Consider the following 14,657-nt stretch of genomic DNA (forward strand, 5'->3'; position numbering starts at 1 on the left):
GCAAACGCAATATACTTCTAACATACACTATTTGTAGAGGTCACGCGTCAATGGTGAGAGCACTGTGTATTGTGTATAGGAAAACGGACAGTAACTGCAGTATGATCCACAATTTAAATTATAATTGTCACTTTTGAAGTTGACCTTCGAAGCGTTAACTAGGAATATAAATAGTATTCAACAACTCCTCCTATAGTAATATAATATTATACACCTAAATAAAAGACAACTAGTTTCAGCTAAATACAATTTATATGAGAGGCAACAACTACAAGCTGCATGAAGCAATACAGAACAAAAATAACTATTTTACCAAATCACAATCACCAAATGCTCCAATGATATTGTATATAATTGCACTTTTTTTTCACTCAAAAGGTAAAGTTGGTATACTTTTCTAAATACTTAGGTTCCTCTGACCAAATAAACATCTAAACAAAATAGGACCAGGTGAATTGCGAATACTCTCAATCATATGAGAATCGTACGTAAAACGAGAGAATGAATTCAATCTACATAGGCTTAGGAACCGGAATTTTGGTGCGGGGCTGGAATACCTTGTTTAGAATTAAAGGCAGAATTAAAAAAGACAATCAAACTCTCTACGACCCTTGATAGGTTATTACCGCGTAAAAGAAAGGTAAACCCACCTGGTGCTGATCGGAGAAAAGGAATCGCAGAAAATGGCCTTTACAAGGCAAAAAACATCATTTATAGTCATTGTTAACATGGTGCCTACTATGAAGACGTAATTTTTTGATGGTTTGTATATTAAGGCGCCCTGTTTTACCGCTGCTTTCACAATCATGACGAAACTTATAAACAAACCGTGTCCGAGTTTGATTGACTGATGACGTCAGACGCAAACAAGGTCTTTGATTGTAGACACTCTAGACACGTTTTTGTTTAAATCCTGCTCAGTTTTTAGCAATTCATAAAATGTTATTAAACCTGCCTTTAGATTTGTCACTTGATTTAATGGACTGTCTCCAAAGCTTTCTGCCGTGATAACTTCAATGCCATTACTAGACGCATCGTCTAAGAAGTCGGCTGTCGGCTACATTAAAGGCATATAATAAAAGTGCATTAGTATTCTATACAGTCATTATTCCACAATAATGGACAAAACGGATTTGAAATGAAAACATGGTCATTCATAACACTACGTTTCAGAAATATTGATGTAACATGATTAATTACCATAGGGAAAGGTGACAACAATATTTTAATGTATTGCCCTGCACTATAAGTAGGCTACACTTATCACATCAACTGTCATGTCTGTGTATGTGTATGTGTGCAATCATAATTTAGATTGAATACAATACCGCTCTTTTCAAAGACATTAATCATACAGGTGCGAGTGAAACGTACATGGCTCCACTTAATGTATATTTTCCATAGATTTAAGATCCAGTGCTCTATGCCTTTTCTTTTATAATCAATGGTGCGATGCAGAGTTACAGCGTACGGTTTCTACAGAGCCAATTCTGTGTCTTTACATAACCAAAGGTTTACAAAATAGCCCAAGATCATAATATTATTAGGAGTCTTGGACCAAAAAGAGGTTCTAAAATATTCTAAGCACTAGGTTCCATGCTTATCTGAGAGGATTCTTTAAAGAATTGTAAACTAAATGGCTTAGTAAACAGAATCTGTTAGAAGCATTTTGAGTGAGGGTTCTACATAGAAAACAAAAAGGTTCTTTAGGAAATAAGATAACATTAGACATACCAAGGAAAATAGATCGAAAGCTTCATTTAAGGTGCCAACCTTTTTCCAGCCAAATTCTTTCATCATGGCAAATTTGACGAGGTTAAACACAGACTCCGGTGGATATGTGCGGAAAAATCTTTTGAATATCGATCTGTCGGAGAGTTTTGGTGACGCGGCACCATATGATAACTGAAACGAACATACAATTACAGGTTATTTGATTAGAATCATAAACAAATCAATCCACATGGTAGTGGTGTAGTGGGGTTCTCAAAAAATATTGTACGAGCAGGGGCGTAGCCAAGGAGATCGGGGTTTTACAGCCTATACCCCATATGTCCAAGAAGGTACAAATTTAAAATGTTCCAAAAAATCACTTTTTGCATGTACAAGCGAATTTAAAATCCGCACCCCTTCAAAAGACAATCATGGCTAAGGCTGTGTACACGTATGTATGTGCATTGTGTGTTTTGAATAAAGACTGATGCATGACTTGCACAACTCTACATAATTCTGCATGCAAAAACATGTGATTAACCGTCCCACCAGACCGTCTATACCTGTACAAGATTCCATAGATGTGAGGCTTGTGCCGTAGGTTGTGTGGAGCCTGAACAGCCACATCCAAAAACGATGATTTTAGTCGTTGTCATGTTGTAGAGTTCTTTATACATGACGTCTGTACCTATTCCACCATCACACTGTATTAAAAAAATGAAATAAAAACGATATATAAATAAATTGTGTGAAAATATTAGAACATTTACTGGAAAAGTTCCCCTTTGTGGAACAATACGAGGATATTGTTTCCAATAAAGAAAGTAGTGATTGGTGCAAATAACACCATTTTGGACATCATCGCCAGTGCAAGGATTGTGTACGTAAAGGATATACTATAATTATGTGTTCGGCCTGAAACAAATTGGGGGCTCTTCCGGGAATATACTATAAAATACGTTTAGACAGTCTCAAAGGGGCAATTAGAGTGAGTGTGGCGTTCAATTCAGAATAGTTTTTTTTATAACGCGGAAGACGTTTGATGAGATGACCAAACCTGCATTACTGGAATTGCGAAATATTATGAAAATAAAACAATACAGTAGAACACAAATAATCAAAAAGGTCTTAATTGATATTTTGGTTGACGAGGAGGTTTTTGATCAATCCATTTTGGCCGTGAAAGTTAAAGTACTGACTGAAATCGATGGAGATGCAGTTATTTTCAAAGAGCTAGAGGGATTCAATTAGAACTGAAGAGAAATAGAAAGAAAAAAAGAAAGAAAAAAAACAACCTAAAAATGATTAAATTCGATATGGAAAACAACAAACACTAGAAATGGAAGAAAATGTGTATCAAGAGAAGATGGCATGATATTGGATATAAAAGACAAAATGTTGGATTTGGAATTTTAAAAAAACCCGCAGTGATTTATAGTGCGCTACACAAGCCTCAGCACACTTTACAGGTTGTCGCTGACCACAACGGCCCACATCATTCCATAAACCATTTAACAACAAATCAGGGACTTTTCTGCTGCAAGAGCACACACCCTAGACATTCCACAAATAACCTTCGTAACCAGGATCAGTTCCCCGAGTTTCGTACGGGTTACAACGAGACAATTAGCAGTAAGTCCCTTGTCATGGGGAATTTCAAGCTAACTCAATTTTTCCACGAGAGCGTACTTGGCACCACCAAGGCTCGAACCCGCAACCTCTCGCACCATAGTCGAACGCCTTATCGATTGAGCTAACTTGACTGCTTAAATAATATACAGTGTATACATTGTGCATTGTAAATTGGACCTCTATAAACAACTCACGTTTTAATTCAAACATTCGTTAACATTTTATACGCCAAACCTAAACAGAAAATACAATTATTTTGATATTCGAATATTTTGAATTAGGAATATTCACCACAAAATGGTCAAATGGAATAAAAACGTGCTTCCATATTAAACAACAATTTTGAAACTGTGTTGCGAACACGTTTTATTTTTTTTCCAACCTCTATTCTTTTCAATCAATTCAGAAAAAAATAATGACAATATTGGTTTTGATATAAGTAGGAACCATAAATTTTAGTAATAATAATTGGAATATGTTTTCCGGTGAATCGATTTAATTATTCTATGTTGAAACTTTCACAACATTTGGGTCCAAACAAATTTTACATAATTCTACCTCATCAGAATAACACAAATGTAAATTTCATTGTTATTTACCAGAATTATAAGCAAAACGAAGGATCAACTTATTTTTGCACACCCTATGTACTTTCAGGACTAATTTGTATTGACTTGTATTTGCCTTGAAAGAATAGAAAACAAATAAAGCCCGACAGAGGTTATAATAAATGACTATAATTATTTAATACACACCTATGACGTCGCGCTATTGTTTTACCGCTCCATTATTTTCCACGAATGGAGCGATGATCACAATAACACGCCATTCGTAAATGCCTTTTCTTTTCTCTGAAAAGCAAATACTTTTCAGGGAAAAAGTATTGGCATTTACGAATGTAGTGTTAATATCAATTGCACTTTTGAAAAGCAAGTATTTGCGAAAAGTGCGGTATTGTTATCATCACTTCATTCATGCAAAACAATGATACGAAAAACAAGAAGAAAATGATTTTCATTAATACAATAAATTGAGGAAGCGGATAGCAACATTTGCACAGTATTGTCATGGGACCTGAGAGCACATCAGACATATCGAATTGCATGCTGAACACGAGGATTGTCCCTATATCTAATAATAATAATAATTTTGATTTCGTGAAATTCGCGATATAATACAAATTATTAAAATTTCATATTTTTTATATTTTTCCAAATTTAACAGTCCTCGAAGTAAACTTTATAAATCTAATGATATGTAATTAAACTATAGGCCTATGTAGCTGGGATGAAAAACCGACTCAATTGAAAATTTGACCTTTCATATAGAACTTAAACATTTGTTTCCAAAAAGACCTACATTTTTTAGTGTTTAAAGAAAAAATCTATATCTTTAATAATGAAGGTCACAATTTTCATATGATTGACGGCTGTTCAACCCAACTTCCTACTATTTACTGCATATCGTTAGATTTATACAATTTACTTTGAGGACTGTTAAATTTCAAAAATATCAATTTTAATAATTTGCCTTAAAATGTGTATTGTATCGCGAATTTAATAAAATCTAAATTATTTGATATCAGAAGGATGTGTCTGATTTGCTCTTAGGTGCCACAAACAAAATACGTAAAAACGTCGCTATCCGAGCCCTTACAATGCAATCTGTGAAAAGTAAGTCAAGATCAAAACGGGCAGGTTAAATTGTTGGCTAAGTACGTTGTACTTATTATGCAAGATGTGTTTTACCCTCACTTAGGCTTTACGTCGTAGGCCTTTACTTTTTCTTTCTACGCTTACTGTTTTTTATAACATTTTTTTTCCTTCTTTATATTTTTATACGTTTTCAGTGGCTTAGGCCCTACATAATAATTTGTCATATTTTGGGCAACATTGCTACATATACATAATACACATTCTGTATCAATGTATTTAGGCCTAGTATGAATCTGTTTATTTTCAAATCGTTCTCTTCGGGCATGTTTAATAATGATAAAAGCCACAGTAGGTCTATTTTCTGTATAATTTTTATTTGTCATTAGTATATCTGATGTTTCATCTGATGGTATTTTGGCATGCTTGAATATTTACTTACATCGATCAGTAGGCCTATCCGATACCGTAAAACGGGTAACTTTGGGCACTTTTCAGAGTTTTTAAACCACTGCTTCCAAACAAAACCAAATATATTTCTAATTATCTCTTTTTTATGACGTTAGGGTTCCCTTCTACACCTTGAAGTTGAAAAAGATTTTTGAATAATTTTGAAAGGGTGCCCTAGGGGTTGAAAATAGCCTGACCAAAGTTACCCTGCATTTGGGGCAACTTTGGTCAGAGTATTACATTCCATGAAGAAAAGAAAATGAAAAAATTGATCTTCGCTGTATATGGGCAAGGTTTTGTTTTTGTGACATTTGTCCCCATGCAAAATTAAGCAAGCACGCATCCTTGCTCACAAATATCGATTTTTATTTTGTCTGAAAAAATGTAAAAAATGCTCATATTTGGTCAAAACTGCCAATATTTTCATAACTTTCAAAGAAATTGGACATGAGCGACTTCTTCCAAATATATTTCTTAACAAATTGAGACCAAATATGACTAAAAACAATATTGCTGTACGGAAATATGACCATTTAAAAAATATATTTGAACGACCAAAGTTACCACGCTTACCGAAGTTACCCCCATTTTACGGTAATTAAAGATTACAATGTTAGGGACGCTCCATTTGATTTCGGAAGGGGACTGGAAGTTGAGGTGGCTTTTATTTCGCGTCGAAGGCGGCGAAGTTTGTTTTGTTTTTTGCCGACAAAGTTCAAGGACAATAATAGGCCTAGGTAAAATGTGTTGTAGTACATTTAAAATTTTCGTACCTTTTCGTACCTGATTTTGGTCCTTCTGCTGCGAATCAACGATATATATCCTCGGAATGATTCCATCACAAAATTATCCATGATAAACAATAGTGTCCATAATTGCATGGTTGTTCCAAAATCGTAAACTCGATTCACAGAGAAGAGTATCATTGCTCAGGTATAGCGATAGGTGTAGTTTTCTTGAGGTTGACAACTGTAATGACCATTTCATATGAGCCTATACATGCTATATGACCTTTTGCCAATTTTCCTTATTATGCAAAATAGAGACCTAAACGCAACTACTTCAACAGTTAATACATTAGAAGTGGGCATAAAGAACTATTGATGGTCTAATCACTTTAATGATTTTACGAATCTACGTTTATTCAATTTGTGTAACAAACATTTTAAATCTTTATAATTCAAGAAGGTGGTTACGGATGATTTGAACTAAACACCTGGATCGTGATATGATGGGTATTTCTATAGAAATTTTACATAAAGCTGAGTCGGACTATTTTTGCACTCGCACCTAAAATTTAGTACGATCATTATATTAGTGTATTGTCCGGCATCAATGAGTAATTGATCAATTTGTAAAGAGCAACCTATTTCAATAACACTCCATTCGTGAAAAATAATGGAGCGGTAAAACAATAGCGCGACGTCATAGGTGTGTATTAAGTCGGTTAATGGCCGCGGATTAGAACGTGAGTGGGTAAGAATGGCTTCGCCGCTCCGCGGCTCAGCCATTCTTACCCACTCACGTTCTAATCCTTGGCCATTATCCTATACATAATGAACTACAATGTAGTGACCAAGGATTTTCTTAAGGGGTGGGGTATGAACGTTTGGACAGTATTTATTGTGGGACATTAGAGCACATCAGACATATCGAATGGCATTCTGAATCCGAAGAATGTCCTTCTGATATCAAATAATGTTGATTTTTTGAAATTCACAATGTAATACACCTTTTATGGCAAATGATTAAAAATTGATATTTTTGAAATTTAACAGTACTCGAAGTAAACTTAATAAATCTGATGATCTATACTTAAAGTGTATGTAGGTGGGATGAAAAGCCGAAGATCAATTGAAAATTTTGACCTTTCGTATTGAATATATGGATTTTTCCCCAAAATAAAAAAAAAAAATTAGTTCTTTTTGGGAAAAAAATTCATATCTTCAATATAAAAGGTCAAAATTTTCAATTGATCGTCGGCTTTTCCTCCCAGCTACATCCGCTTTAAGAATATATCACTAGATTTATAAAATTTACTTCGAGGACTGTTATATATCAAAAATGTGAAAAATATCACATTTTAATAATTTGTCATCAAATTTGTATTAAATCGTGAATTTCAAAAAATGAAAATTATTTGATATCAGAAAGACATTCTTCGTGTTCAGAATGCAATTCGATATGTCAGATGTGCTCTCATGTCTCACAAAAATGCGATACATTATAGTTGTTAATTTGGGAGTTGTGACCTTACGGGTTGTACAATTTAATAACATAATGTGGTAGCTGCTAAACATATGAAAATATTTGTATACAAAAACGATTCTCTTATAAACCATCTTTGCACAGTTTCCACCTCGATACACTTGAGCACATATTTTCGCCCAAGAGCTTCCAAGCAAGCAGTGAATTGTCTCTTTTCTTACACAACACGGTTCCATGCATAGCATCGTTAGAGCTGTTTGAGTTTCTAGCTGGAAAACAGGCCTCTGTGATTGGTTTTTGTCGAAACCTGAAGAGTTCCCTTCGTCCATTAAGAATTTTTTTTTATATAAAACGAAAGCTAACACTCCCTTCCCCATTAGATCAACCGATAACGCAATTCAATGTAATAGCAAGCCGAATGTGGTAAATCTTTTGAAAATTACCTATCCAAGCACATCTTTTGACCAAATTGTAGGTTTTAAAAGTCAAACCCTCAAGTCAAAACCTCGCCTGTTTTGTCATACGGTTGTAAATTCAATGAACTTTGACTTTGCCAAAGAGCGCTTACAAATTGTTTTCTTGTAACATTTTGTGGTATATTGTTAATGACACTTCACCGCCATCCGTCTCGCACACACACCCCACCCAAACCACACACCCCACACCGTAAACCTTTATCCACGTATATAGCAGCCAACACATACATTCAAGAACGGTTTCCATAATCCATAATAATATGTGACGTGCAGTGTCAAAAGGAGACACTTTTGGGCAGGTTATTAAATTTAGTGTTTTCACATATTTTAAATAAAGACATATTTTGCTCCACAACTTGTTTTCCCCAATGAAATAGGACATTTATATGCGAAAATATTTAGTTTGTAAGTTATGGTATTATAAAATTGGAAATTGAGATATCGGCCTTTAAAAATATTATTGACAATGTTGAGAGTAAGAAGTGCCTTGAAAAAATGTCTCAAAAAATACAAGATGCCAGTTATATTCCAGTCTGAAACTATCAGACAATATTTAATAACATCACAAATTCGAAACAAAGCCAAATTGTGAAAAAAATCACCCCGGGCAGATTTTTGGCTATTTCTCCCTTTACGATCCTGGCCCAAAGTGTCTCCTTTTGACATGGCACGTCACATATTAGAGAGCAGGAGAAAGAACGAGAGAAAGAAAGGGGGATGGAGAGGGGGGGGAGGGGGGAGTCAGAGGGTAACAGGATTGGAGAAGGACATCGACAGGAATGGAGCGATTTGATGTATTAATATATATATATATATATCTACAAATAACCAAGCGGATACGAACTAATGTATCACCATCTTCGAGGTTAAGTTTTCTCAGATCATGTTTATATTTCTTTCTAATAATCACAATGCAATTAAACTTTACGGTAAAAACCCATAATTCCTTGCGTTAGACCCCACATGTCGTCATTTGACGTCACGTCGACTTGCAATGCGGAGTAGCGATGTTCGCTAAACGATGTGCGTATCGGTGTGACGTCAAATGACGACATCTGGGGTCTATAACCGCAAATAATTATTGGATTTATCGAAAAGGTTAATTAAAAATAGTCATAATGTCATAAAAAAAGTTCGAGCTGAATAAAATGATAAATATATTTCTATTTTCAATTATATACCTCATATATAGATTCTTGTCATCTGATTGGTTGAATGTACAGTCATTGAATTAACTATGCCCGCAAAATGAACTATGGACCGGTCATGGAAATGAACTATGGACCGGTCACGTGCGTCACGATCAAACTGCGCAATCGCAACATCCACGTATCCATTCGGTATATAAAACAAATATTGACTGTTTTATATTCGGAAAATGGTTAAGATTACTGAAATCAATTTGTCTGATGTTATGTTTGCATAATTATTTAATTAAACAATTATATAATTAGAACTCATAATAATTGTTAGTGGTAATTAACAACAACTTATTTGTTAACATTTGAATTTTGTCGATCAACGTGTAGGCGTTGTGCCTGTGCGTAGTGCACTAGTGCACTATAAATCACTGCGCTTCTTCGCTTTTAATTTTAACTTTAGCCGTATACATTACGCTGGGCAAGCTGTTGTTATCTGGAATAAAACACCCTTTCATTATTTCCTACTCATCTCAATTTGAAAAATACAATTGATCAATTGGTAAGAGTTGATTACTATGAAGCCGCGTGTATGCAATTCATCATTGTCGTAAACGGTGTATGTCAAAAAGTATGAGCCACGTATAAAAAGCCTTTACTTGGAAAAAGCAAAAAAGTGTTTTCAATTATAATCATTTGCACATTTTGACCTTGCGCATTAAAGATATACATTTTGTACATTTTTTCTACCAAAAAGGCCTAAAACTTTTAGGTGTTTCTGGGGGAAAATGTATATCTCCAATACAAAAGGTCAAAAATTTCAAATGTTGGACGTTTTTCCTCCCAGCTACATAATACTTTAAGTACATATCAATTTACTTCGAGGACTGGTGTCAACATTTTTTAATAATATGCCATAAAATTTATCTCATATCACGAATTTCAAAAAGAACATTCCTCATATTCCGAATGCAATTTGGTGTTTCTGATGTGCTCTCAGGTCCACACAAAAAGTGTGCAAACGTTGTCAAGGAGTCAAGGCCATCCACATCCGGGCGAACCAACCTTCTTTGAATAAGGACGGGGCGCTACAACTTAGCAAGAGTCTACGATCCAGTTCTGACGTCACAAGTCAAGAGTCGTCAAATCGATCAACGAACTGGCTCATTCTGCTGAAGAAGGTTGTAGTCTTAAAAACCGAAAATTTCAGGTGAGCAACTTTATGTGTTGTAAACAAAAGTTCAATTCTTCATTAATGCCACTTATTGGTTGTATTGAAGCTTACTTGGTCGTCAATGTAATTTCATAAGCTACTACATAAACCCTTTTACAATCGGTGGTCTACAAGCGAATATATGGGAGTCTTAAAACACCTTGGGCCAATTTCGTGTCTTTGTGTAGCAAAAGATGAATTGAGTTGAATCAAGAACCATCTATCTAGTCGGTGCTCTTAAGATGTGTAATTTTAAAGAATGGGACATTTGAAGCTGTATTTTTTATTTACAAATTTGAATCAAGTAACATATTATTTATTTACTACATGTAATGTCATTTAAGCGAAATAAAAACATAAAAACCCCTTAGCATTTGGTCTCAAATCTTTGACGATAATAATGAAAGTTTATTTTACGTGGTACAAACTCAATACGTGCGAACATGGAAAAAAAAGTGGCCCAACTCGGGCGATTAGGTAAAATCGAGTATAGTGTTTGAACATGAACTAGGAAAGAAACCAAGTAAAGTTTGTTTCTGTTAGCTAAAATATTACAAATTCTACTACATATCACATTTACGCCATGACTCATTTAATTTTATTCTGAAACGTAAAAATGCAATTGCTAATCATGAAAGTCAATTTTACATGATGCAAGCTTGATATGAGCGAAAATGTCAAAAGTGGCCCAACTTGTTTTCTGAACGATTTAGTTAATTGAGCATAACGTTTGAGCACGAACAAGTAAATAGGCCAAGTGAAGTTTTTCTGTTATCATGGTTATAGCCAAGATGTTGCTGATTCCATTGCATATAACATTGTAGCTATGATATTTTTTTCTAAAAAGCGAAACTGCAATTGAAGACCTGAGCGCAAGAAGACCGTAAGTCCACTTGGCCCTTCAACATGTATACACTCAAGTTTCGTATAGTTTGGTAATGCTTTATACATGTTCAGGGGCCAAAACAAATCTTTCATGATGTTTTCACCCTGGAACGAACATGTATTAAACATTATAAAACCCTAAGAAACTATACGTAACTTTAGTGTATACATGTACATGTTGAGGGGCCAAGTGGACTTACGGTCTTCTTGCGCTCAGGTCTTCGATTGTATAATATTTTATTGTTACAATCTGAATACTGCCTTGGGTATACATTATGAACACGAAAACATAATTATATTTTGATTATATTATGAACATATAAATATAATTATATTTTGAGCCAAATTAAATTGAGTTTTTTCCTTTAACGAATTTGTTTCATATACAGAGATGCTAGTTTGGCTGCATAAAAAAAAACAATTTTGATTTGTTGTGATATGTATAAGTTCCAATCAAATTTGAAAATTAGTAGATTCTTCGATTTTTTTTCATCACAAATTAATAATGTTGATTTCTCATATTATTTGATGCAACAGTAACAAGGTATATAGAGTGTTTGTTGGCCATATTGATATACGAATATTTATCTTAACGCATCATCATTGATTCAGGACAATAATAAATTTAATATTCGTTGGAGGTCGATTTTTGAAAAATTAACTGTTCATGATTGTATCTTAATAATAATCTGTACGACAATTCACAATTAATTATAGAGTTTGTATGTTGTCAAGACATTCTGATGTACTGTAACATGTATATGTATTTGTATTATTGTATATGCAAATTGACCGATGTGGAAAAAAGATGGAAAATAAAATTTGAATAATAAAAAAAAATGTAACACATTATTAAACCAATTTATTTTGATCCATAACCCTAAGCTCCCACCCTCCCATTCTGGATATGTACTACACTGCAGTGTACATGTAGCGTTACCATTTCTGCACGCAGGCTTACTTACTAATCTACAAACTATATAAACAAATAAGTCAGTAAATAAACTAATAAATAAATATGCATAAATAAATAAAGACATAATGCAGAATACAGTTAGTTTTTAGTTACAAAGTTGCAAACATTCATTATTTACAATTTTCTACTATACACGCAAAGGACCTTTATAATCTTTATAATATCTAAGTCTTTATAATATCCGCGCCTATGAGTCTTTCACGCCATTGTCAAACTATTGTGTTCCCTGCAGGATTATGTTGTGACCAGCTGCTAAACCAATCAGTCTTTTATCTGTATGCTTTATAACAGATCACGATCATCACACTACCCAATCAACATATAACAAGGTCAGTCATTGGCCGGTTTGCTGAATAGCAGGGCATTATAAACACAGCCAAAAAAGAAAGTCTCCAGTAGTTCCATCCCCATTTAATCAGAGTCTGGTGAGTTTATGGCAAGATAATTTAAATAATAGTTTTCTATACACTTTCCTTCAAAGGTTGATACCAAATTTGATATCAAAAGTTTAATCATCGTGAGCATAGCAAACGTTGTTTGAAAATTCGCGCAATTTTAAAAATGACATAGGGAATTGTATCACGTAGCAGAGCTAGCGTGAGTGTCAAGAATTACGTCGCCTGAATAGGCCGGCAGGTTAAAGGTTTACCCATGCATGGCAAAATGCAAATCAAATACCCCGCTCTTTCAATTGTGCGCAGGCAAGTGTGCAATGATTCCTGTACGGGTTGCTTCAGGCCACATAATAAGCTGATACCATGCATTGGATTTTGCGTGGTCAATTCGTAATTTGTCATTTTTAAATTGCATGAATTTCCAAACAACGTCTCCTATGCTCATGATGATTAAACTTTTTATGTCAAATTTGGTATCAACGTTTGAAGGAAAGTGTATAGAAAACTATTATATAAATTATTTTGCCATAAACTCATCAGACTCTGATTAAATGGGAATGGAACTACTGGAGACTTTCTTTTTTGGCTGTGTTTACAATAAGATATACCTCATGTAAGTCCCAATCACAACACAGGTTTGATAATAGTTGGGTATATCCTTGGTATAAATCATAATAATCGCCATACAACGTATCGTATTAGACGTAAGCAGTATAGTACTAGACGTAAGCTGTGTTCACACATGCACTTATTACCGGTAATATTTTATCTAGGCTTATGTCCGATCGAATTAAATATTTCCGCTAATCCCCTAGCGCGTCCACATTTGTCGGCAATAGCGCTATACGCTGTCGAAGTTACGTAATAATCGGATTAACTACCATAGCAATAGGTGAATCGTGATGATTACTTACACCTGTAAGATTAGTATCTTTGAAAAGACCAGTATTGTATTCAATGTTCAAAATTGTTTTCACCTATTGCTATGGTAATTAATCCGATAAATTGCGTAACTTCGCCAGCGTATGTCCGACGTGTTATGTCCGATATAAAGCCTATTACCGGTCATAAATCGCTCCTTTCTACATGAGCATCATCAGAAAATTTAACCCGATTTTAAATTTTTTCACTGAAAATTCACTTTCAATAAACGCCCCTCTATAGAAAAAATTACAGACAATGCGGTAGGTACGGCATGTAAGAAAAATGCCAATTCAAAAGTTCCAAAATTCAGACCAATTTTGTATTTATGTAGGTTCTATTATTATTATTATTATTATTATTATTATTATTATTATTATTATTATTATTATTATTATTGTTATTGTTATTATTATTATTGTTATTGTTATTGTTATTATTATTATTATTATTTTAGTTTGACAAAGTAGTCCAATTTTACAGTAGACTTAGCTCTATATCGCATTTTATACATGTAGGCCCTACATGGTAGACATCTTTGAAAAAATAACAAACATAAAAAATAACAATGACTCCCATCATCATGCTATTTTTTTTTTGGGGGGGGTCCCAAATTTACAAAAAGTCGGCTTCAATAAAATTGCGACCTCCCCTATTTTGTCAGCAAAGATTTTATGACCCCCCACCGTTTGCATCCCCAAACAGGCATCAGTCTTTGGGAATAAAATACACACACTATATGTAGTCATGTTGTGTTGTGACTCCCTACATTTTGGTCATCAAAAATATTTTATGACACCCCCTATTTTTCTTTCCGTATATTTGGGACCCCCTAATCATCTTATAAAATCCAATTACACGCGTTTCTGTTATCATGCTTATGGCTTAATAAATGTCATCTCCATCTACTTCCAGGGCCATACTGCCCCCAGCCCTCTGGAGGGTTTACATTTGCTACCCCCCCCCCCCTAGAAACTCGTGTAGGTAATCCCAATAA

The 14,657-nt window shown here is 34.3% G+C and overlaps 1 protein-coding gene across 1 annotated transcript in view; it reads right to left on the bottom strand.

Moving 5' to 3' along the window:
• Nucleotides 1-14,657, bottom strand: part of LOC140162730 (gamma-aminobutyric acid type B receptor subunit 2-like) — a 55,136-nt gene that overhangs the window by 31,579 nt on the left and 8,900 nt on the right. The window contains exons 2-4 of the mRNA XM_072186016.1: nt 2,277-2,417; nt 1,735-1,905; nt 956-1,057 (exon numbers count right to left, since the gene is read on the bottom strand). Of these exons, the coding sequence (XP_072042117.1) occupies nt 956-1,057; nt 1,735-1,905; nt 2,277-2,417 (414 nt within the window). The remainder of the gene's footprint in view (nt 1-955; nt 1,058-1,734; nt 1,906-2,276; nt 2,418-14,657) is intronic.

Source organism: Amphiura filiformis, chromosome 10 (assembly GCF_039555335.1).
Source record: "Amphiura filiformis chromosome 10, Afil_fr2py, whole genome shotgun sequence".
Taxonomy (NCBI): domain Eukaryota; kingdom Metazoa; phylum Echinodermata; class Ophiuroidea; order Amphilepidida; family Amphiuridae; genus Amphiura; species Amphiura filiformis.